Source organism: Acanthaster planci, linkage group LG08 (genome assembly GCF_054643075.1).
Source record: "Acanthaster planci isolate LZ-2023a linkage group LG08, COTS_SCS, whole genome shotgun sequence".
Taxonomy (NCBI): domain Eukaryota; kingdom Metazoa; phylum Echinodermata; class Asteroidea; order Valvatida; family Acanthasteridae; genus Acanthaster; species Acanthaster planci.
In genome coordinates, this window is record NC_141784.1 from 9858534 (window position 1) to 9882847 (window position 24314).

At 42.7% G+C, this 24314-nt stretch overlaps 2 protein-coding genes across 6 annotated transcripts in view; one reads left to right on the forward strand and one right to left on the reverse strand.

Annotated features, from left to right (window-relative positions):
• The window catches only part of ralbp1 (ralA binding protein 1), a 28426-nt gene extending 21863 nt beyond the window's left edge, over positions 1 to 6563 (forward strand). For all 4 annotated transcript variants that reach the window (XM_087140037.1, XM_022235021.2, XM_022235020.2 and 1 more), the window contains 3 exons: positions 885 to 1102; positions 2641 to 2709; positions 3269 to 6563. In XM_087140037.1, the coding sequence (XP_086996163.1) occupies positions 885 to 1102; positions 2641 to 2709; positions 3269 to 3670 (689 nt within the window). In that variant the 3' untranslated portion in view covers positions 3671 to 6563. The remainder of the gene's footprint in view (positions 1 to 884; positions 1103 to 2640; positions 2710 to 3268) is intronic.
• Positions 6079 to 24274, reverse strand: LOC110979363 (uncharacterized). 2 transcript variants are annotated; one of them, XM_022235096.2, is made up of 15 exons: positions 24158 to 24274; positions 22292 to 22480; positions 21467 to 21578; positions 20992 to 21097; positions 20224 to 20381; positions 19264 to 19363; positions 18766 to 18777; positions 16901 to 17151; positions 15762 to 16027; positions 13952 to 14900; positions 11275 to 11554; positions 10656 to 10837; positions 9813 to 10015; positions 9047 to 9140; positions 6079 to 8284 (listed from the first exon to the last, which is right to left on the reverse strand). In XM_022235096.2, the coding sequence occupies exons 2-15, from the start codon at positions 22426 to 22428 to the stop codon at positions 8099 to 8101; spliced, it is 3036 nt and encodes a 1011-aa protein (XP_022090788.2). In that variant the 5' UTR covers positions 22429 to 22480; positions 24158 to 24274; the 3' UTR covers positions 6079 to 8098. The 2 variants fall into 2 exon arrangements, with proteins under 2 accessions (XP_022090788.2, XP_022090789.2); XM_022235097.2 differs by lacking the exon at positions 18766 to 18777.
• Between the last annotated feature and the right edge of the window lie 40 nt (positions 24275 to 24314).

The following is a 24314-nucleotide window of genomic DNA, read 5'->3' on the forward strand; positions in this document are numbered from 1 at the left end:
ATTCTATTTAATACATGCATGGGTATGTACCCTCATCATTCCGAAATGTCGGAGACACTTTTATGCTCAGTGTTATGTGAGATCTTGTGATGTAAAAATCATATGATTGCTTGGATTGAGCTTGAACTCTCCTGCTTGCTGGTAGAGACATCTTAATTTGACTTCCAAACTGTTTGGACTCAGACGGCAAGTTCATATCTGACAGAGTACTGGGTACTTCAAACCATGACGCATAATGGAAAGTTGAATGAGGGAAATTATAGGTCTTGTTATTTACAAATTGTTATTGTCTTGTTGTTGACAAATTGTCTAAAATGCTTTGTGCTGTCCCAAAGCTTGTGAAGCTTTGAAAGGGCAGAAGCTAACCCCATATCATATTAATATCTCACCAAAGCAGAGTTTCACTCAAGTCACAAACTTTGGAGGCTTAACTCAAGTCTTGATGGATAAATGACTTGACTCAACTCGAGTCACTATGAGCAAATTATCCAACTCAAGTCCCTCATCAGAAGACCCAATTTGATTGAAAGTTAATAAGACTCAAATCCCCAAAATAAGACCAAACTTCTTTGGGAAAAAGATTGGCAGTGACTAACAGTGCAGGTTTGTAATGTTCATGTCCTGTGTTATTATCATCAAGAGGAAGATGTGGTATGACCATACACAACCCAGAGGTAAATTTCAAAATGCCCAACAAATGACTTTCTCTGCTGTCTTTACTTATCATATTGTGTTCAAATATTTGTGACTTGGATTGACTTGAGCTAAATACTTGACTTGACCTTTTAGCATAATGACTCGACTCAACTTGAGTCACTACGTTACATTGCCTCAACTCGACTCGTGCCACAGTAATTAGTGATTCATTACAACTCTGCTGGCAGAGATGATCCGGCTGCTGCTGCTGTCCCAGGCCGAGGTCATGGCCGAGCAGGAGGAGCTCCTGGCCATCCAGACGGAGTTACTAAAGCGCATCGAGGCCGAGAAGCAAGAGGTGGCCCGACTGAAGGAGGAGATAGCCCAGGCCCACTCCCACCACTACCGCTCCTTCTCGGTGGACAGCACCGACAGTCTCATGTCACCGGAGACCAGCAGTGACAGTGTATCCTCTTGAACAAAAGAAAAAGTCCCCAAGCCCTCAGCTCACCAATTCTTTATGCTGTTATGCCCCAACTACATGTATACATCTGTCCCAACTATCATTTGGACAGATGTTAAAGCTGGGACGTAACATTCTTAACAATTTGACCATTCTTATTTGGCAAAATCCATCATGTGGATGGTTTGAAACTGCTCATAAAACACCACTGTTCTCTGCAACACATTACACTGTGTGCACCATGTGCGTGGCAGTCTCCATGTACATGTATGGTGATACTTTAATAGCACTACATAAGCAATTCGCATTACTGCAAGTGTGGCCAGGGGGCTTGTGTTACAGAGGTGACTTCTTGTGTCACAAAGGTGTCTTCTTGTGTCACAAAGGTGTCTTCTTGTGTCACAAAGGTGTCTTCTTGTGTCACAAAGGTGTCTTCTTGTGTCACAAAGATGTCTTCTTGTGTCACAAAGATGTCTTCTTGTGTCACAAAGGTGTCTTCTTGTGTCCCAAAGATGACTTCTTGTGTCACAAAGGTGTCTTCTTGTGTCACAAAGGTGTCTTCTTGTGTCACAAAGGTGTCTTCTTGTGTCCCAAAGATGACTTCTTGTGTTACAAAGATGTCTTCTTGTGTCACAAAGGTGTCTTCTTGTGTCACAAAGGTGTCTTCTTGTGTCACAAAGATGTCTTCTTGTGTCACAAAGATGTCTTCTTGTGTCACAAAGGTGTCTTCTTGTGTCCCAAAGATGACTTCTTGTGTCACAAAGGTGTCTTCTTGTGTCACAAAGGTGTCTTCTTGTGTCACAAAGGTGACTTCTTGTGTCACAAAGGTGTCTTCTTGTGTCACAAAGGTGACTTCTTGTGTCACAAAGGTGTCTTCTTGTGTCACAAAGGTGTCTTCTTGTGTCCCAAAGATGACTTCTTGTGTCACAAAGGTGTCTTCTTGTGTCACAAAGGTGTCTTCTTGTGTCACAAAGGTGTCTTCTTGTGTCACAAAGATGTCTTCTTGTGTCACAAAGGTGTCTTCTTGTGTCACAAAGATGTCTTCTTGTGTCACAAAGGTGTCTTCTTGTGTCACAAAGGTGTCTTCTTGTGTCACAAAGGTGACTTCTTGTGTCACAAAGGTGTCTTCTTGTGTCACAAAGGTGTCTTCTTGTGTCACAAAGGTGAAGTGAAATGCTGAAAAAACCTCTAAAAATTTGATTCAACTGAAAAGGTATTTTTGACTGGGGATAACGATGTGTTATTCAAGTGTGATGTGTAAAACCAGCTAAGGGTCTGTTTGCGGTAACATTCCTTGTCTTCAGCTGAGGCCATTATCAGTGATTAGACTCCAAGCTACCTTAAACTTTTTCCAACACTTCATTATTCCTTTCTGTGATTTTACCAAAGGGTAACTTTGGCAGGAGAATTTCTGCATTTTATTCTCCATGTGATGAACGCACAGCAATCACCCCCAGAACAGACCACATGTTGTTGGTACAATCTATCCCACTTCTGACACCATCGACTTGCTTTTTGTCCTTAACATATCACTGTTGCAGGATGATGACGATGACAAAGAATTGCAGGCCATCCTGAACAAACTCATTCGGGAGAACCAGGAGCTGGAGGTAAGAAAAGGTCGTTATGCAGTGGGTCTCAAAAGCGGGTTTTTATTGTACATAGGGTCCAGCTGTAATGACCCTAATTGGTTCCTGCTGAGGCGTGCAGGTGTTTGATTTACTGTTGTTCTCTAGGGTTTTCTTGCCACTCAGTTGAGCTGAGAATGCATTCATTTTCTCTCAATTCAGAGCAGAAGCTTGAAGAACAACAAAACAACTGATCAGAATAACCTACAGAGAGACAAAGATAAAATGTAATTAACAAACTGTTAACTTGAACACATTTTGTTTCTTTTTTTTCTGTCTAATAATCAAGACAAGTTTATGATTTTCCAAGTTTTGGACACCAAATGTCTGACTAAGTTGTGGCTCCCGTGACTTTTGTTCATTTTTTCATTTGTTGTTCGTGTAACCAGACTGATTTGGCAGAACCACACGAGAGTGAATGAACGGAAGACAAATGATTTCCAACTCCCTGGCCAGGTTTCCATTTGCTATGGGTTCATTCGAGGGAAGACAGCTAGCACTTTTGAAACTGTCTAGTTTTTTCTGTGTTTCAAAAATGCAGCGCAAGAACACACAGCTCAGCCACGACATCCACAATGAGCGCGAGGCATGCGTGGAGCTCAAGGTCCAGATCAAGCTACGGCAACACCCCTACTACCAGATGGAACCGTCCAGCATCCAGTCGGTCAAGGATGTGCAGGCCCGGGAGCAGGAGCTGCAGTCGTTTGTACGGACGGAGCGAGAGGTGGAGTCGGACTCGGAGGTGGTGGCGACCTCGGGGGAGGCCAAGCGGGGCCGACGGAAGTCACAGAGCAACCCTGATGTTGCCGGGCCGCTAATGCCGGCAGGGCTGGACAGAGGCAGGCCACAGACGGACATCAGTGAGGAGAATGGCTTGAGCAGTGCAGACAAAGAGAAGGGAACACCGCGGGGCCGAAGGCTTGAGAGAGAAACATCCCTCTGAGCAGCTTTTATCGGAGGAACAAGTCCCTTAGAAAAAAAGCGTTTAGTTAGCAAAGCTTGTCTCAGAACTGTAGCCATAAGCTAAGCCAGTGAACAAGTTGCTATAGTTCTTGAGCAAGACACATTGTCGTCGCAATCAATTCAAGCCAACCGACAGGTACTAAATTTGAGTCCAGGGTTTTGCCAGCAGGAAAAATCCCCTCAGAAAACAATCTTTGCAGTTTGAACTGTGTGTAAGTCTCAGAGCCTTGATCATCAGCTGAGCCAGTGGATCAGTTGCTTTAGTTCTTGAGCAAGGCACGTCATCAAAATTGCTTGAAACCAATCAACGGGTACTACACTGGACAGCAAAAGAAACTTGCCACTTCTGTCAAAGGCCACACATAAAAATTCACTCCATAGAAATAAACAATTTTTGTACACAGGTATGCTGCAATACCCCTTACTAATCACATGACCAAATGCAAGTGATTATCTTTTTAACAAAGAAGAAATTGGCATGCACAGCAACTTGGTTACTAAATCAAAAGTCACACACAAAAGCACTCTCCACCAAGCAAAAATGACACATGAATGGACAACATTTTAAACAACCAATGACAAAGTAAACACCTGTTTTGTCCAAATGTTGTGTACGAGTGGTTTCTGTATAGGGATGCCATCCTTACTGACTATGCATACACATTATTGAAAAGTAATGATTATGACTTCTTTATTTCGTCCTGTGACATTGATTTCTGCGTAAAACTTAAGGCTCATTCTGTTACATTCTGTGACTTTTGATTCAGTAACCAAGTTGCTGTGCATGTCAATTTCTTCTTTGTTATAAAGATAATCACTTGCTTTTGGGCATGTGATTAGTAAGGGTTATTGCAGCATACCTGTGTACAAAAATTGTTTATTTCCATGGAGTGAATTTTTATGTGTGGCCTTTGACAGAAGTGGCAAGTTTCTTTTGCTGTCCAGTGTAAATCTGAGCAAAGGGCTTATATGGTTTATGTATGAGGCTTCAAGAGAGCATGTATTGATTAGCACGAGTTAAAACAATACATTCCTAAAATAGCCTTGTTTATGTGATCTTCAAGAAAAAATAATGGCCTGGTTGTCAGTTTATCAAAAATGTATAGCAGTGTACATGTATCTTGTGATCACTGGTCTATGTAGATGCTCTCGTATTTTGTCTTTGCTGAATATTCACTGAGCTAGGTGTGCATTGCACGTCCCATGAGGAGCACAGGGATCCCCGTGGGCAATTGCAACAAAGTAGTTTTGGGGCGCAGTGACATTTTCCTTGTCACACCACACTTCGTATTCCACTGTGTCGTAACTATACCAAGATTGCACTTTTTTGAAGAGAAAAAAAGCAAGTTTCCGCTGACTCGGTTGTCTGCTCAGCAACTAGGGCAGCTTGTGCTCATAGCGCCCCATAAGTGCCAGTCATTGTGCTTATCCAAGGGCGTCGGGTTGGTGTAGTAGTTCTTTCTTTGCCTTCCACCTCTGCGGTCTGGGTTCAAATCCCAGCCTGGTCCATTTGCGGATTGGGTCGTCAGTCCCTACCTGATTCCATGGGCTTACCCAGAATATTCCTCTGGGGTTTTCCTCCCACCTCTAAAACTGTAACTGCTTCTCACTGTCTCCTCTCTACAAGTTTCTTCAGACTTGTGAGCTGCAGTGCCTGGGGCACTTTTGAGGAACTCTTTGTGTCAGTAACAGAAATAATTAGTAATAATAATTAAGCATTAGTAAGCAGTGTCCTAGCAAAAAATACAAGAGCAAAAAGAGACTGCACACAACATTAAGGGCTGTAAAGTTACTTCCAGCGCTCAATTTCATGGTGCTGCTAAGCACACAATTTTATGCGTAGAGAGACTCCACATTATTTCATGGCGACTATTAGCAGTAAGCGCGGCAAAAAGCATGCTGAAAGAAAAATTTGCTTAACTTAGTGACAAAGCAAAGGAAATCTCCACACCATGATGTAGTGTTTAAGGTTAGCAAAAAAAAGTGCTTAAACCACTTTTTGGTGTCAAAGCATTGCCCCAAAAAATTGGGCCCAGTGTACAAACTGTGCAACTTCTCCAGAGCTGGTAGCACTCTCGTAAAGAAAAAAAAAAGTTACCTAAGATGACAGGAATCAAATAAAAATCTGGTACACAACTTATTAAAGCTTTAGGCAGAGGAGAAAATACGTTATATCCCCACTATCATTGTGCCCAAGCATGTGTCAGTTGTGCAGGCTTTCCTCCAGAATTTATAAAGCAGTTGTTACCGTTGTGGAGGGACGCAGAACACCTGAAGATTTAACTTGCAGTTTGTTGCTTGGTAGATTTGTAACTGATACTTGTAAAAATCATACAAAAACAGTATTAACTGACAGTACAAGCATTGAACAAGTTTCAGAATCAAACGTCATGGTACCACAAACATTTCTATTTATTGAATTTGTCAATTACATAGTGTACATCAAGTCACAAGGCCTGTTTGGTGAGATTAAAAATAATTGGATGCGTCCAAATTGTTTTCAATTTTAAATGGCGCCGCATGGAGTGGTCCTGTCACAGGTACGGGATTTGGACAAGACCATCAACAAAGTCACACTGATGTAAAACATTTACATCTATTTACACGTTAATAATTTTTTTTTTACTATCAAAGACGAATACGATTTGTTTGGTATATTCTAGTCATTAGTCTAAATCTCTGTCACAAGATGGGGTTGGCAGAGAAAGGAACACAGAAGTTGAAAAAAAGGGAAGGCATTTGTTTTGAAGAAAGATTTACTCTGTTTATAATTAATGTACATGTATGTTATGTTCCTGTCTTTATCTTCGTGTCTTGCCACAATGTACACAACGTGCATACAGTGGGAAACATTAAACATGGTGTCAAAATAACTATTTTGCCGATGATATGTTCACTGAGAATTTTGTAAAAGTTACAACACGTATTAACTCAAGTGGTTTGTGCTTCAGTTTCAAATTGGCTTCATTTTAGCGTTCATCTGAAGTGTGACCTAGCCTTGTATCATGTATTCTTCATATAACTCCATCTTTCAGGGTCTGTTTGGAAGGAACCTTCCTGGATACTCCAACCTTCTCCACTTGTACAGGATTCCAACAGAAATCTGAAAACCAAATTCTACAACTTTTCCAGACTAAAATATAATAGTTTCCATGACATTTTTCAGAGAACCGGTCAAAGTATAGCCTGTAAAGTATTAATTTGTTATCACATCAAAAGTGGCCCAGCAAAAACAACCTTCCATGATCTTGATTTCCATGAATCTTTAATGACACTTTTCCTTGACAACAGGATTCCTGGACGCCCCATTTTCCCCAGTTTTCCATGGCTTTTCCACAACTTTTTCAGGACAACTTTTAATTAAGCAACACACTGAGTGGCTGAGCTCTACCTTACCCAGTCCTGAAAAAAAAATCACCAAAACATCCTGAGAGATTGTGAAAGATACAATTTCAGGTTGGTGGGGCTCTTTCAAACGAAAGGCATGCTCTAAACGTGAGCTGCTTTTGAACGCAAAAAAATAACAACTGGACGGAATTTTTGTGGACGACGTAAAGATACATAGACTGGTTCATGTTTAAGAGTGAATTATTTACAACTTTTTACAATAACTACGTTTTACTGGGACGGATACAGATATGTACAGTGTAAAAAAATTCACAAGATTTTAATGTTAACGCATGACAAACAAGGCACTTGATAACTTTATAAGCACACATCATGTTAACATCTGTAGTGTAAATCATCTTTTCAAGGCACTCAAGCATGTATCAAAGTTTTCTAGTGTTTTTCTCTTTCCTAAAAGAACATGAAAAAAACAACACAGAAGATAGGCAGGGGAACAGAGGATCAAATTCCTGGACATTTCCAGTAATTTACAATTCTAAAAACTAATGAATTTGTGAGTCAGAGAGCTTCAACGGGCTACCTTCTGAAGACTTTTGTTGGTCTACAGAATTTGTAAGACCTTGCAAACATGGCACTCCTTGGCGAGTGTATGTTTGGAGGATCTGAACATGACAGTTCACAAGTTTATGTATTACATGAATGCAACATGCAAATATCCTGAGATAGGAAAATGGCTACAATAGCCCTCCAAAGATCAAAGGCTATGGCTTTTGTTTCAATTCAGGAATCATGATTTATCACCAGATTCCAGAAAAATGAGTCTGAAGGTCATTTTTTCTGTAATATTTGTTCAAGAACAACATCAGGCTCTTTGTTTGGATATTTCACACAGTCTGGCGTTCCAGTGTAAATGGACATTTACGTGGGAGAAGAATGCTGAGGGTTCCTAGTGAGTCCCATCATGAAAGGGTCTTTATGAAGGTCTGGAAATCCAACGTGGCTCTGGTAACTTTTTGAGTCACTTTGCTAGAACAGGACACGATAAATGCCATGTCAGTTATCAACAAGACACAACGCTGGGTGTCTTAGGCCTGGGAGGAGATACTGCACCACCTTTATTCAGCTTACGAGCCTTGGCGTCGGAGCGTTCCTTCTGCCGGCTCTCTTCTGTCTCCTGGTCCTCCTGCAGTGCCTTCTCCTTGGCCTTCTCTTCTTCCTCCAGTTGTTGCTGCAACTCTTTACGCCACTGTATCAAAAACGGAAAAAAAAGAAAGATTAGGGCGAACATAAGATCAAAATGGTTTGGCTCTTGGGTACACTGTTGGTCAGGTTAGCCTTGCCTTTTAGCGTTTGTGGCTCAGGTTTAAATCTCACTTCACATGCAGTGTGCTTCCATGGCTTATGATTAAGACAATCGCTGAAGTCGTGATCAGAACTTGGTCCTGACAAAATCACAATGATGAAGGAAAGAATGAGGGAAAAACATAAACATGGCCAAGTTCGAGCGAACGACCACTTGTTTACCACTGGTCAAGTCTGCCTGGTATCCAGAATGTATTCGGAGCGGAGGTTACCAGGGACAAATTACCAGTATAGTAGTCAACAGATGGTCTCCCTCAAATTCTCCCAGTGATGACCAGAATGAGGAGCTACTGATTAAGTGGAGCAGCCCTTGTGTACAGGCTTTTGCTGTCCTTAAATGTCTCTCTGGCCAATGGCATGCCCTAATACAACTTGTCAAAATGCATAGGCTTCAAGTTCAAGAATGCATGGGGCATTCATTTGAGTGTGGTCAACTTGGAACAGCCTAGGGCACCTTTTTGGCATCATTATAGATTAAGGGCCGTGTTTTTGCGACCGCGGGCCAAAACGTGTTTCTGCCATGGTCACTGGTTGGGCATTTTCACAACTTCAACTGCGTGATGTTACTGTTCAAACCAAACAATGACGGCCCAGTTTTTCAGTCATAACCGTCACAGTCTCGACCACATCGTCCATCTACAGTTACCTGGTCTTCCACTATCCTCTTCAGGTCCAAATCTGTGCGTGTCTTGAAATCTACGGGTTGTTCATCTAACGCTGTCGCTAGAAGCAGCTCTTGCCTGAATTGTCAACAGAACATGTTTTTATTCAAATCTGAGGATCTTTCATTAGAGTCAGAGCAAATATCTGAATGTTTGCAATATGGAGACCATACTCACTGCTTGTCATAGAGTGCTATGCTAAAAGCCATCATGTCGGCAGTTTCTGTTACGTACATTCGGTGACAAGGGCAGTATAAAGCTTCTACTCATGCACAATGGACAGAAACAATAAGCTTTCCTCTATTATGATGCACTGTGCAAGCACTCTATTGTTCATGAGTGATTAATTTTCAGCTGAGGGCAACTTTGAGCGACAACTATTAGTTAGTTTGAGTAACACCGCCCGAACGATGGATGGTTTGGACCAATTAGGACCAGGCTCCAGGGTATGGTCACACCGCTCGTTATCAATATCATTACGGAGGGAACCACTCACATGAAAATAATTGTACCAGATTTCAATGACCATATCTACGCTGCGAGATTCGCAGCCAACGGTGAAATATGATTAACGATGAGATCTTAAAAAATGGGCTGACTGGGATCGTTTGAGTGTAACTGAATTGCAGGTGCATACTGTTTAAAAGCATCTGACTGCTGGTCAAACTATAGTTTGCCCCCAAACTTGCCCTGAGAATTGAAACTATTTTGTTAGGTTGGTTTTTAATTCCTCGGTCTCCAATCACTCACTTCAAGGACAGCCTGTTGGGCCCCGTTCTGACTGGCTGCTTGGGCTTGGGCAACTCCACTTGACGACGGGGGGATTTCTTGGAAACCTCCACTGGGGGCGCCAGCGGCGGGAGGTAGGCCGCAGCCAGACCGCCCGCCAGCCTGGAGTTGAAAGAGCGCGTGATGAGAGCCTTCTGCATCTGGGTCTCAATGTGGGCTTCGACCTGCAAATGATGACGGCGCCAAATATGCCAAATTCACACTACCTGATTACAGGGTAAGCCACCGAATCATCTCTCAACTTCACATCCAATTTCCTGCGTATTTCCTGCACTTCCCCCTTCCCCAAGGTTATTCCTTGCAATCTCGAATCATGTATAATATAAACCAAACAACTGCTGAGTTACTGTCACACACACCATTTGGCCATGTTAACAAATGGTGATGTAGAAAAACTCTGCAGGGTTGAAGTTTGCAGAGTGGGTGGCATGAAGTTGATCCTAAAAGTCTTCTCTGGGGAAATATTGACTATTTTAGAATCGGCTTGATATCGATTTCCTCCCACTCCTGAGAAACCTGAATTCAACCCATTATATCCAAGGCATGAAAAGAAATTCAGAAAGGGGCATGGACACAGTCTTGAGATCAGTGCTGGAGTCTAGCTGTCACAACAAACACAAGATAAGACGCAAGACCAGTCACATCACAGGTTACCATGGTTACAGGGTGAATCTATGACAAAGGGAATGCTTTTATTGCAGTTCATTTGCACAGCTTGTGACTTGAATCCAGACTGGAGGTCTTGCATTGATGTTGAGGGGGTCCCGACTACAACACAGCTTGTGATGGTCTAGTCTCCCCTACCTGGCCCACTCTGAAGGCCTCTAGCACCCTGTGGTCTCGCTCCATGGAGTGACAGCGCATCAGGGCATTCCAGGCCACGGTCCGCATGCCCTCCTGTAGCTTCTCGGCGCTGGTGCATCGGGTCACCTTGACCAGGCCCAGGATGGCCGAGTAGCGGATGCGCCAACCCCACTGGGATGACTCTGGGGGGAACAAAATGCAAGAAGAGTACACTGAAACTTAGACGCTATTCCACCACAACCTTTAGCGTGTTGCCAAGGTGCAGGATGCAGACTAGAAGCCTCAAACACCTTGGAGTGTAAACACAGTCCACCAAAGTTGACCAGATCATCACCAGATCATCTACCTTCGATATCACTTGCCGCATGGTCTCAGTGTCTGACAGGGTGTTCTTCTTAAACCACTCATTTCACCCAAATTACGGATTTAAGAAAATAAAATTGCATAACCATGTCCACAGTCCATCAAGCGGGTTTGAATCGATTTCACCTCTAATATCCCAACTCTCACCAGAACAAAGTCCTGTCTGTTGGCACTGATGGACATGTAAACACACATATACAAATGGGGTTTGGAATATTCTGATTTACTTTGAGTATTGGTCATTTATCGACTTTACCATCAGTCTCGTCACCATCAATCTTTCCCTGGTACTCTGCCAAGTCTAACAGTCCTGCGCTGGACAGACAATGCTGCTCCTCATCAGCCGGTGCCTGGCTGGAGCCGGAGCCCGCCTGCTTCTTGTGCATGTACGGCCCATAGCCTTTCTTCTTGCTGCCCACGAGAGCGGTTCTCTGGATCTCTGCCGTGCTTCCGTGCAAACAAAGGTGAGACATGAGCTCGGCGTAGGCGAAGCTTACCTCCCAGGGCCAGCCAGCAAGGCCTTGAGTCTCCAGTGGCTGAAAGAAGGGGTTGTAAACCAAACATAACTATGGTGACCAGCCAAAGGTCCAAATTTCTACTGTTGCTAATGCGGTTTAATTACTCCAAACATCAAACTGACAACCCAAAGTGAACCGACTGGCAAAGTTGACAGCACTAATTCCCTTGGCTGCCAAGGTCATAACTTTTTTCTCAATGGGCCAACTTGGCCGGAGATTTTTTGTAATCCTCACCCCAGGCATACCCCACAAGCCTGTACACTCCCATTGGCCACACCCCAACCACTGCCAAGTTAAAATTCTTGAAAGATCAGTCACCCCAAGGAGGCCATATGGTCTTAATCAGGAACTGGATCTCTTTGTTGACGGACATGTGCGGACTGGTCGGCTGTTTGGGTTGTGACCTGGTATTACTTGTACTTCCACAGCAGCATAATGAAATGTAGTTAGAGGGGGTCTTCGTTTCTGGGTGTGGCTGCCCCCAGGGCTAGGCAAGATACATGTACTGCCTACACATTTGTTCACTACATGAACTCTACAAGGCCAGTGAGCCACACCCGAACAACAGCACTACAGGGGAATCCAGCCAGTCACTTAGGCATGAAACTTAACATGACTCAAGGTAGACCAGAAACTTATTTGCATGAAGCACTGTGAATCTGCTGAGAGAAGCATTTGGTCTTTACAATAACATTCATGAACTTAATCAATTCAAGAGTTGAAACCTGGTGTTTCCAACAGCTGCTCCATGCTCTATGTACTGAGCAATGCAAACTAATGATGGCTTAACCACTTCGGGCCGGGGCATTTTTCAACGTTGAGGATGCTGGGCCGGCATGACTATCATTTTTTCCGTTTTCAAAATCCTTCAACAATTCATCATTCCATTTAACAGTCGTTTATAGCTGCACGGAGTAATCTTCAGGCACTACTCTAAGTTGACAGGTGACCTTCATTAACGCCCGAATATTTCAGCCAGGCCTGCAGCCTTGTAAACAGAGCCCAGATTGTGCGGTGTTATACAACTGTCTTTTGTTCACGAACCTGGCTCAGTGCACTGCTGACCTCTTTTCAATAGGGGCCAGATTAGCATGCAGCGGTGCTGTGTGGCTCACCGCTGCGGTGGTGGAGAACTTTTGTCCCCGGTGGTAATCCGCTTGCTCTAAATACCCCAAACCCTGGTATACGGTTTCAAAATAACGCTGGATTATCACCACTTTTGAGAGTGAAAAATGCCGGTCATGCCCAGCAGCCTGGTCTTTTGTTCGGAGTACGGTCTTTTGTTACAGGGCCCTGTTTCCTTTGTCCAAGTTCGGAGACCCCGGCCACACATATAAACCATACGGCTCCGATTTCGGAGTCCCCGGCTGGTAGTGGTTGATGATGTTCTTGTGAAAGTTGAACAATCTTTTCTAAATGGATTAATTAACAGCAAGTGTTCATAAATGGGTAAGTCCAGAAATTAGGGGTCCATCTTTTTCGTGTCCCTGTCACATCTGACATATGATTTGGTAAGTTCTGAAAACATTTCCTAATGTCTAAGAGTCATGAATTACTGCAAATTACCTGCCAAACAAATAGTAATAGTTTGAAACCAATTCCAGTGATATTTCAAAGTCAAATGACAAAGGTCACATGTAACAGGGACACGAAAATGTCACACTTTTGGACCCCTAGTTTCTGGAATTACCCATATCCAAAAGAGTGCAAGCAAGACACTGCACAATGGCTGTGAGGAGCTTGAATACAAACTCATGATTGTTTTTTTTGTCAGCTAGCAATGATGTCAGCATGCAGACAGATAGCCAACACACTATCAACAGTACGCTGCATGGAGTGGTAGGCAGTCCTCATTTGAGGGCCTGGTGAAGTTTATGAACCCCTTCACATTTTGACCACGCGACTGCTGGGCTGTGGTATGCCCTGAATGGAGGGCTTTGTCCAGCAGCAGGCCCCATTGAACCAGCAGCTGCATGGTAAATGGACTGTATGTGTGGTACGCACTAATCCTCACACAATGGTGCGGTAGTAGCAGTCCTCCGTAGCCAAGGGGTTAATAAGAATTTGCCAACTTTTCAAATCTTGTTTGTACTTTGTTTCTATGCAAAGGTTTCTGCTTCTAGCCCGGCAAATGTTCCAACAATGTAATTCTCACTGACTTCTTTTATGGGCTTAAACGATTGCATTTCAAACTGTATCCATTCCTTTAGGTGAATCACCATCATCATTTTAAATAATGAATAAAAGCTGAGGGTGAATTATCATTTAGCATCACAATGCAACATGCAACATAATGAAGGATTTCAAGCTATGAGATCAGAACTAAAGTGGAATCTCGTAAACTTTGACAAAATAACCATGTATTATTAACTTCACATTGGAGCATGTGCATTTTAGATTTAGAATGGAACTCACATGTTTGTTTTTCAAGCCAGCGACCGCAGTTGTTTGAGCTGCCTGCTTGTTACTGGTGCTGCCACTTGCTTCGGAGAAATACTGTGTGTCAGGAACGGGATCGATGGTGACAGATTTAGCGCTGTTACTCTTTCGTGTTCCCTCGCTCCTCCCTGAGCCATCCCTCAGGCTGGATTTCTTGGGTAAGTCCCCCTCCAGATCCCCATCTCTGTCAGTGGGCTCTACGTCGAAGCTGACTTCCCTCCTGAGCTTGACGCCGATTTCCGGCAGCCCCTGGCCCGGTTCCAGGGGCATCGACACCTGGGGTCTGGTAACGTCCACGTCATTGGCCTCCACTTCGCTGTCGTCCCCCGGATCCAGGTCGCTGTCCTCGATGGATCCAGACGGGTCGTCCAGGCCCGAGGGCAGCGGGAGGTCGCCGGCCGAGTTCAGGCTCTCCCGGGCGCTGCTGACGTTCAGGGCAGTGGACGGGGTGGAGCCCCCGCGGGAGGAGGCCTTCTGGCCCAGGCTACTGGGACTGGTCAACAGCTCAGCCTGCTTTGGCGTGTCCATCAGAACACAGGTAGAGGTGTTGCGGGCGGACTTGAGCAGCGAGCCACCACTCAGGTCACTCAGGTGCTTGCCATCAGCCACAAAGTCACTCTCTGGGGCCAGCTTCTTGGCCAGCCCTCCTGCCCGGCCGTGATCAGCCAAGTGGAGGTCGCTCATCAGGGAGGTCTGACTCAAGCCACTCACAATGGATTCCAGCTCCCCCTCCTCGACTTTCTCTCCTGTCTCTTCTTCCTTATTGTCCTGCAATTCCACATCTTCGGACGGGATCAGTGGGGATGGAGGCAGTGGGGTTGTGCTTGGGAGCACACCTCTTGCAAGATTCTGAAGGGTTTTGAGGACCTTCAAATCACTCCTTGCTGTCTCAGCAATGACACGTAATGCACACAAAGCATCAACCCTGCCGGTAAAAGTAAGATAAAAATCTATGGTAAAAGCAAACACAGCCAAATAAAAAAAAGGATGAAGCCGAGATACTTGGCCAAACACAATTACGAATGACTTCAGGGTAAGCTACATGCAGGAAGTGAAGCTTTCTCTAACTGTAAAATGTACATTAATGAGAACTTCAACCTGCAAAATGTGACTCGCTCCAGGAAAAGGTGATATAAGTCGCACCATGCATTTACAAGCAATGACTCGCTCAAGGTTGGATTCAAAAATTCCTTTTTTTCGACAAAATCATTGAAAATACTAATTCCTTAGTCCCTGTGCAAATTTTGAAGGTGGTTGTAACACAAGAACATGTTGGTTGCTACATTTGAAAGTAAGATTTAAATGCCTACAACCCACATCAGAGCCAGATATTTCAAAGCCTGTTTTCTTGGTTTTGCAATTTCAATTGCCGGAAACTAGTTAATATACAAATGTGTCATAACTCCTGAATGGAAAAGGCTCTATCAAATACCAAATGAAAGCTTATAATGTGGGCTTTCCAGTCATGTATATAACTTGATATTTTTTTTTTGCCAACTTACACCACCTTTTCCTGGAGCGGGTCACAAATGGTTCTTGTCACTTAAATCACACAACAGATTCAACACAAGATCCTCACATGCACATACTGTAAATACAAAAAGAATTTATACCATCCTTATATTTTCTTCATTTGTATTTTGAATTTCAAGCAGTATTCGAATGAGGAAAACTTGCTATGTGAGGACCTACTGTCCTCTTAAACCTTTTTTATTTTTGCTCTATGATCTCAGTGTTTGCCATGAAGATACAGCATTACCAAAATGACACACCACTGAATACGCACCAGTGCTCGGTCGCCAGCGTACTCCCGCACATGGACAGCGCCCTCACGGCCTCGCGGAATCCGCCACTCAGATGGACTACGCAGCGCCAGACGTCTAGGCTGTGCCACAGCGTGGGGCTCAAGTCATGAATGCTGCTCTGACCGGTTTGAGTCCGTGGCTTGACGATGCTCCCCATGCCGCTAGGCAAGGGCGTGTCCGGGAGGCTCCTCTCAAGCTTTGGGGTGGGGGTGGGAGAGGGCAAATCTTCTTCGTCCTCCTCTAAAATCTGTCCATGAATTACAATCTTAGTAAAACACTTTCCATTGTTTTTTCACTTGATCGTTGGGTGACGTTCAGGGAAAAAAATCATTGACTGAAATCTCACACAGGACATCTGACTGGTTGAAAGGGTTCACCAGTAACAGAGAAAGGCTGGACCAACACTTAATGCTCCTGGTGACGACCCAATGGGCTTGCACATTTTTAGATGAAACTAAACAGTGCACACTTGATGCCATGTACATGGGTGCACCTGCATGCACTCAGTGAGTCGTCAATTACAAGGAATGTCATGAACGGAACCCCCGTCATCAGTTGGACCAATTGAGTGTGATGTAATGTATAGTCAAACTGATTGACATGGTTTACTCAAAGTCATTGGGTGAAACAGCACCTCCTCACAACACGGTGGAGTCAATGGTAAGATTACCGATGAACTTTTCATCAGCTTATCTGCAAGTGTTTCAGTTGTGAAAAGCATAAGAGCTTTTATCATCAATACGTCAGCTGGAATTGGCCAATAACAAGCCAAACTGAACGTCAGTGATGAAATCCTTGATTATATTCTTAATCAAGTAAAAAATACTGGTGCTGTAGTCGAGTCCATCACAAGCCCCTGCAAGTCTACCAGGATTCACCCAGTCTTAAAACCAAGTCACAAGCTATTCAAATTAACTATGACAACAGCAGTCCTTGGTAACGGTTCACCCTGTTAAGGCTTGTCTTGTGAAAGAACTATGTGATGGGACTCGTGAAAGGGCTTGCCAAGGAATCGACTTCAACACTGTGAACTTTTTCTGGCTTTCTTTGAAAAAAATTTGAAACACAACAACTGAGAACTGGAGATAGACTTGCCGAGACACTGCGTGGACACTCATACCTGATCTGGGTGTCGGCCACTGATGTTGTCAAACTCAGACACCGAGTTCGGCTCTGGGCGGGATGCTGTCCCCGCCCCACCATCCGCACTCTTGGGTCTGGCCTGTGTTGCCGTCTGGGGTGCAGCACCCGGTACAGCTGGGTCTTCGTTCAGTACGTCCTCCACCACCAGTCTGCCTACCTCGGAGATAAAGCGGAGGCAGAGATGGGCACCAGGGTAGGGGCTGTAGGCTTCCTCACATTCTCTGACACCTTGACGCAAATGCCAACAAGGATGAAAATAATCCGAGATGAGGCTCACGGTTTAACTTTGTAGACAGCAATTATTATTTAAGGAATCATACTTCACACTTCATGCAAATGCAGAGCAAATTTGATGATGTCAGTTAAATCTGTTTCTTTGAGATGTTTAACGGTAACTTGATACAACTGATTAGCTCTTAACTTCTCATTATAAACACAAACCTGAATGACTATAACAATCTCTATGACTGTGTATGTCGACCGATATGAATAATGATTTTTATAAATGATGCATCCAACGAGTTACCTAAAGTGGGACCCAAACAATATTCACAAGTCCCTAACCGCACCTTCATTGTTTGCTTTGCAAGGCTTGCCACACCTGTTGCATCCAGAATTGCGCGCTTTTTAAGATAACAGAAACCCATTTTAACAGCCCTCAATTGTGACATTCAACCATATGTGCAGTTTGGTGAAGCTGTGGAAGGAAGTTTCAATACAGTCTCGTTGCATGGTGTGGGTAATTGCAGAAATTGTTTTTCATTGAATCCCTGTCTTTGCTGGTGTAGTGCGGTGTGTCTGTGCAAACAATTTCCTACTTTGAAACAGTGAAGACAATATCCGTGTTTTACATATGAGACCCACCATCCCCAAACCAGGCTGAAGTCGATATTTGTGATGCTGGACAATTCCTCTCCTTCAGCTTTTTTTTACACTTTAAAGTGATCCATGTTAAATCAAAATTCTGTCTGCAGTAAGCTTCTTACGGGTAGTGATAGTTGTAAAACTCCCATGAAAATCTGAACAGAGGAAGTTCCACTATTTTAGGGTTATGAATTTACCTACTTCAGCCTGGTTTCGGGATGATGCGTCACAGAGTGAAATGGTAAAGTGGTTACCTAGGGCCGTTTTCCAATACCCAACTTCATCTCCGTCTCAGGCTTCATGTAGGAAACCAATACTCGATTGTGGGCCTGAACCGTTTAACTTAAATTGAAGTACTGTAATGTTTGGCTCTTTTGCATCTTACTTGATGTTTTGTGGCACTATCAGACTTATTGTTGCACTTATAACCTCAAAGTCAGGGAGTAAAAAAACAGTTGACGCCTGAGACGGAGCCCAAGTCGAGTACTGGAAAACGGCCTAAGTCTACTGTATGTTGAATGCAACAGCATTACACAAACTAATAAATATGTGTATGTGTACATATTTATGGCCCACAAAATAGCTCGATTCAATAGATAGTTCTATACACACTGTCAACTTGTTCACAACTTCCAAAAAAAGGCCAATGAAAGAATTTCTACACAAGTTTAAAGTGGCTAGCTCACTATACAGCTATGTACAACCATGTGGAAGTCTTGTGTGGTCAAAATGCTGCAGTTTTTAAACAGTCCCTAAAAAGTACACCAAAAACTTTTTATACAGAAAAACAACTTTACCGCATGCAATGCAATAACTGTGGTGATACAAGGAATTCTGAAGCTAACAGAGTAGCTTGCATGCAAATACGGAACACCATACTGTGCTATGCAACAAAAAGTTGTGGACACTCCGGTAAATGTGATACTTTCCCAGGCTGCACAGGGCTGCAGGGTTCGGTCACGTGGTGAACATGCTTACCTATTGCAAGGGCTACAGTGTCAGGTCAGCAGGTTCCAAAAGAACAATTCATGAAGTTAATACGTTAGGTGCAATGTATCGCTTAATGAAGAAAAATTGTTTAAAATGAAATTCCTGTGATTAACCACAATCAAAATTGCTAAGAGCAATTCAGCTTTTCTCCAATCCAAATTTGTAAACAATTTAAAATTCAAAATTACTTTTAAATTTTTTAGCAGTGATCCATCATTCAAATGAGTGATTCAGCTGTGACACAATCACTATGTTCTTTTTGTCTCTGTAGGCAAAACAATGAGTAAAGTAGCTCCTCTTAGACACATGAATGATGCTCTCACAAAAAAATACCTTTTCAATGATTCCTCCTTACCATTCAATCAAGTCTTTAGAATAATTTTCTTATCTATAATTTCTTTTCCTTTGAGGAAACCTGCCAACATACCAAGACAAAATCCATCAAATGATGCCAAAGCACATGACTGTCTGCCTATTAAGACTGACCTGCTAGGTACGTAATGAGTCGGTTTTTATATTCTCTGTATCCCTTCAAGTGTCCGGCCATGTGATGGTAGTACAGCCTCAGGAACACGCCTTGCCCCATCTACCAAAGGAAACCAAATGAAAAACATGCGGTGATTTGAACTACCAAGGGCTGGGACTCAAGCTTTGGGAAGTCGATAAAAAGTCTGCATCAAAAAGGAGCCATCCGAAAGAAAGGTGACAACCAAGAGTTGTTCACCTTTTTGGGCTTGGACTGTAGCCCAAGAGTGCAGTTTGCAAATAGAGGTCTGTAGGTTTGGGCTCCCGTATTTGACAAAAATCCTTCTCTGTTCACCTCCTACAATGCATGCAAATACCAGGCACTTTCGTTCTTGCCCGCTCTGACCTTTTTTTCAAACTCCTTTTCAGGTTTTTGCTTTCCTCCAGTGAAAAGAATGCAGCAGCTTTCAAAGGTTTGAAAATTATTTCAGGCAAAAATTCTTCCGTATTGGAAATTCAAAATAAGTTCTGCTGTGTGCTGCAACTTGTATTATCGCTGGAAGTTTAGAAACCTCAAACGGCTTTGCTGTATTTACTTTTTGGGGTACGGCTCTCTGAAAAGTAGGTTTTCAAAGTGAATTTTTCATTGTCTAGCACAAATGAATGCCAGATATGAAAGTTATGAGCTTTCTAATGGGTCATCGAGCAAAAACATAATCCTACAATAAGAAACAGTTCAGTGTGTTACAAATTATAAAAAGGAGCATTTCATTTTAAAATTACAAAATTTCTTAGGGCAATGGGCTTTAATGATAATGAAGCATGGTACGCAATGAAAGATTACTTTTGAAAGATCTAATCTGCTGCAGGGTTTTGTGTATTTTTTTCAAAATGCAGATTTCTGTCGTTGATTTGTTAGCTGGGAAAAGAACCTAGAAGAGCATGGATTCTACGCCCCTGACAAAATGTTTACTGACTGACCTTGAGCAGTTTGATCTCTCCTATTCTGAGGAATGGTTGGTCCATGGCATCAGTGCGTAACCAGTACAAGGTGGTCTCAGCCAGGTAGAAGAGACTGGGTATATGGATGGTGACCAGGGGTGCCTGATTGAGAGAGACAATCAACAGGTCCAGGCACTCTGTACAGAAAAAAAGAGAAACAGTGAGAAAAGTTACAAATCCTTGAGCAGATTATGAAGCTTTGATGATCCGCTGCTCAGGATATTTTTACTTCACAGCCTTGAAACGAGATGATATTGACGGGTTCTTTTGGCATATCTATCACGTTCTCAGTGCAAAATGCAACAGGTACGGTGAATGTGAGGGTGAAAATTGTTACCCTTAAAAAGAGCTTGGTAATTTCAGACCTTCTCAAAGACCTTACTATCTTAAGACCAATCTTGTTGAAACTTGGCATGCATATAGATACATTCACTTTGAGAATACCCGTAAAGCTCAATTCCAGTTCAATCTGATAAGGGGTTTTGTTCTTGTGGTCATTCATAATTGATGCTCACACAAGAGTCTGCATCCCTGCTGCGCCTGCTCTGAGGCCACAGGACTAGTAAAAAGACTTTTAGCTGACTTATCTATGAAAAAAAAGGGAATTTAGCAAGAACACATTTTGTATGTCAAAGTGATGGCAAGACATTATTAAAAACAATGGAGATAAAAAAAATTGGTCGTGACAATACTGGAGAAAATGTGAGGCTCTTTTAAAGTTAAAACTACAGGCAAATCTCAGCTTACCCTCTTGTATTTTTCCACGGCACTGTGCCAGCATGGAGAGGTCTGTCCAGGCCTTAGGGAGGTCCACGTTCTTACCCTTGCCACCTTCCAAAATTCCTGCTCTCCTCTGTAATTAGAAAACACATGGTGGGGTCACAACTTGAAGCTGGTCAATGGAATGGAGTGGCGTTTCTGAAAAGAGTTGTCCTTTTCAAGAAGAAAACGGCTTCTTCATGATCTGAGAACCACGACTTGTGCATTATCAACACGTTTCAACCATTATTTCACTTTTCCAATTCCAAAATACACCTGTTGCATATAGTCAGTTTCAAAAGTGAAACAAAGTTTTGTTCCAATTTACAGCTTGTCAGTGCTACATGACCTCATACCCCAGTAACTCTAAACATGGATGTATGTATGCCTCCTGCTCTTGCTAAACCTGTCCCTGCTGTTGCTGTTAAACATCAGGAAAAGATAACGATTCAATATTTCTCACTTTGGTTCTATTGAGCATTTTGTGGGCAATTGCTTCCAGTTTCTCTTTCTCATCCAGACTGGTGGTGCCATTGAATTGCTGCACAAAGCTCTCCGACAGTTCCAAAGGGTTTCTGAGGGAGACAAGTGAAACTAAATATTTAGCCACACATTCTGAAATAGGCACACTATACATGTTAAAGGAAATACCACATTGAAAACTAAGTGCATTTTCCTGTATGTAGTTTTTTAAACTAAACGTTTACAATTTACTTACTTCACTGATCCAGAGGTTGTGTTCATCTTTCATTATCACTAATCAAAGACAAGTTAATTTTCTCATATTTGGTAGTCTACCTACCATTTTAATACACCACTTGTTCGTAAAAAGTTAAAATTTGATGTCCAAATGCATTGATTTTTTCCTCCAATCTCAACAAAATTAAACGCATTACCGCAGCAGTCCCAGAGTAATACTGAAAGCACTGCGCCAACTACAACTTATATTGAAAATATGTCAAGGGCCAGTTATTTTGTATGATGCAATGCACAATACTACAACCTTTACATACAGATAATAAGCCTCACTTTGTCTAGTGGTGTACGGCCCAAGAACAGTTCAAGTGTATTTCTACAATTTTGAGAAGTATACACATGGCTTCTCAAAGCGTCATTCACCACCCAGCTCACAAGGTAAGCAAGCTTCTAAATATGAAAACAAAAGGTGCTTTACTTGTACTTGAATATGGGCTGGTGTCTTTTCTTGGACCTCAAAAATCACCTCGAGCATTTTGACTGGAAGGCGTTTCTTAAGTGGACAGGCCTAATGGCAACAGATTTCCTCTACCTTGTAGTTGGTGGGATCCGCTGCGTCTTGACACTCTGTAGGTAGGACTGCTGGAGCAATCTCTCTTGCAACTCCTCCCGCTGTGACTGGGATATGATCCCAAATTTGTGAACGATGGGAACCCGAGTAATAGGCATGACTGATGATGGCTGCCTTTAGAGTCAAAATGCTGCAGGATTCACCAACAAACTGTAGCAAAGATTGGTAATTAAGACTAAAACTGGAAAAAAATTCCATAGTGGACTGTCACTATTTTCAAGTGCCATACTTTAAATATCTACAAGTTTAGCGTACTTTTATAACCTATCCCTTGTGCATGTATGTACTGAACCCCCCTTCCTTAGTCTTGGGGTAAAATTCCTACAGAATTATCTGGTGCCTCTCCTGCTAAATGTACTTACATTTAAGATCTCACTCATGCAATCATCCTTGGCAGTGTTGGTTTTCCTTATTCTGGTCAAATACTCCCACAGTCCCACTTACTATGCATTTACATGTAATTGTGGGTATATGTATACTTGACCAGAGGCAGAATTCGATGGACAGTTACTAAGCAAAACCCTTGCATCTCAGTGGGGTTGATGTTATGCTGGTACATGTATCACCATGTCATGAGTGAGTGCAGGTGAGAATTAATAAGATCTCAAATCTCCAGTTTTCCTTTTTTAGTTGAATTTTTTTTACCCTACGGAAAGCAACCATAATCCAAGTTATTTACTTAGAGAACATTTAAAATTTTTCAGACCAATCTCATAGGGTTTGTGCACAGGATGTCAAGTGGTGTCCGTATGTGGAACTCTTTCCAAATTTTCTACCCAAACAACTAGCCTAACAGTACACTGGCCTAAGTTAATTCATCAAATTCATGGCATTCATGCCCATGCCTGACATGCCTAAAACTTTCCTAAAAGTCATGAAGCTCGCAATGTCGAGGAGTGGCACCAGGCAAATTGCCCAAGTACATTAACAGTGGCATGCATTTAAACAGAAGCATAGGCCTATCTGGCACACTTGTAAGAGGACTCCAATTTCAAGTCATGATATTATGAAGTTTGAACTGTAAAATTGGGGCTCATTACAACCAATTGAGGAAAAACGTAAATAGCCGCGTTTCCATGGCAACCCTATTTGTAAACAACATTCCACACATAGATTTATGTGTACAACATACACTGTGCATACAATTTTGTTGATTCAAAAAAGAACGGCTGAAAATAAATGAGCAACAGAGATGTTTTCTGTGACTCAATTTGTTTATCATTTTGTTTACTGCTGTAAACACACAAAATGTGGCACTACTTTAACCATGATCTCCATTAAGAAAAAGAACGAAAAATGCCCATTTTCAGAAAATTCAAATCGCCATATCTCAGCAACGCCTCGACCAAATACAGACATATTGGTATCAATGTGCTCAGAATTATTCCCTCTTTCAACACAACACAGTCATAAAGCTTATAGAGCAACTTCAAAAAATCCCATTTCTGTCCCTATAAGTAGGCCTAGGTCTACATAGTAATGGCTGGCCGCAGGCAGGCAAGCAAGGGCAAACAATTACGTGATTAATCCAGCCTTCAGGCAAACACGGCAAAGGAAGCGCCTTTGCGCAACGGTATGTTTGGCACGACCATGTACCCCCAGAACTGAGGGTCCGGACGTCGGACCCCACAGTTCTGGGGGTAACAACCATGTCCATGATCGGATGACGACCATGACCAGCATGACCACTGATGTCGACAGCAAACAATACTAGTGCCAAACAGCCAACTGTGTACAACTGAGTAAGGTACCTTTATAAAGTGATTACACTAACACTGTAAGATGTTCTTTCCAATAACAAAACGAACTCTTTAGTGGTAGGCCTACCATGCATTGCCAACCGAGGGAAGTTTTCCCGAATCGAAAGCTGTTTTCTTCTGCTGTACAGCGCCATCTTGTTTCTTGGGATCCATGGAAATGAGCTTAGTCTTTATTTTATTTTTGTCCAATCATTGAAGATATTTGGATATATCTAAATACATTG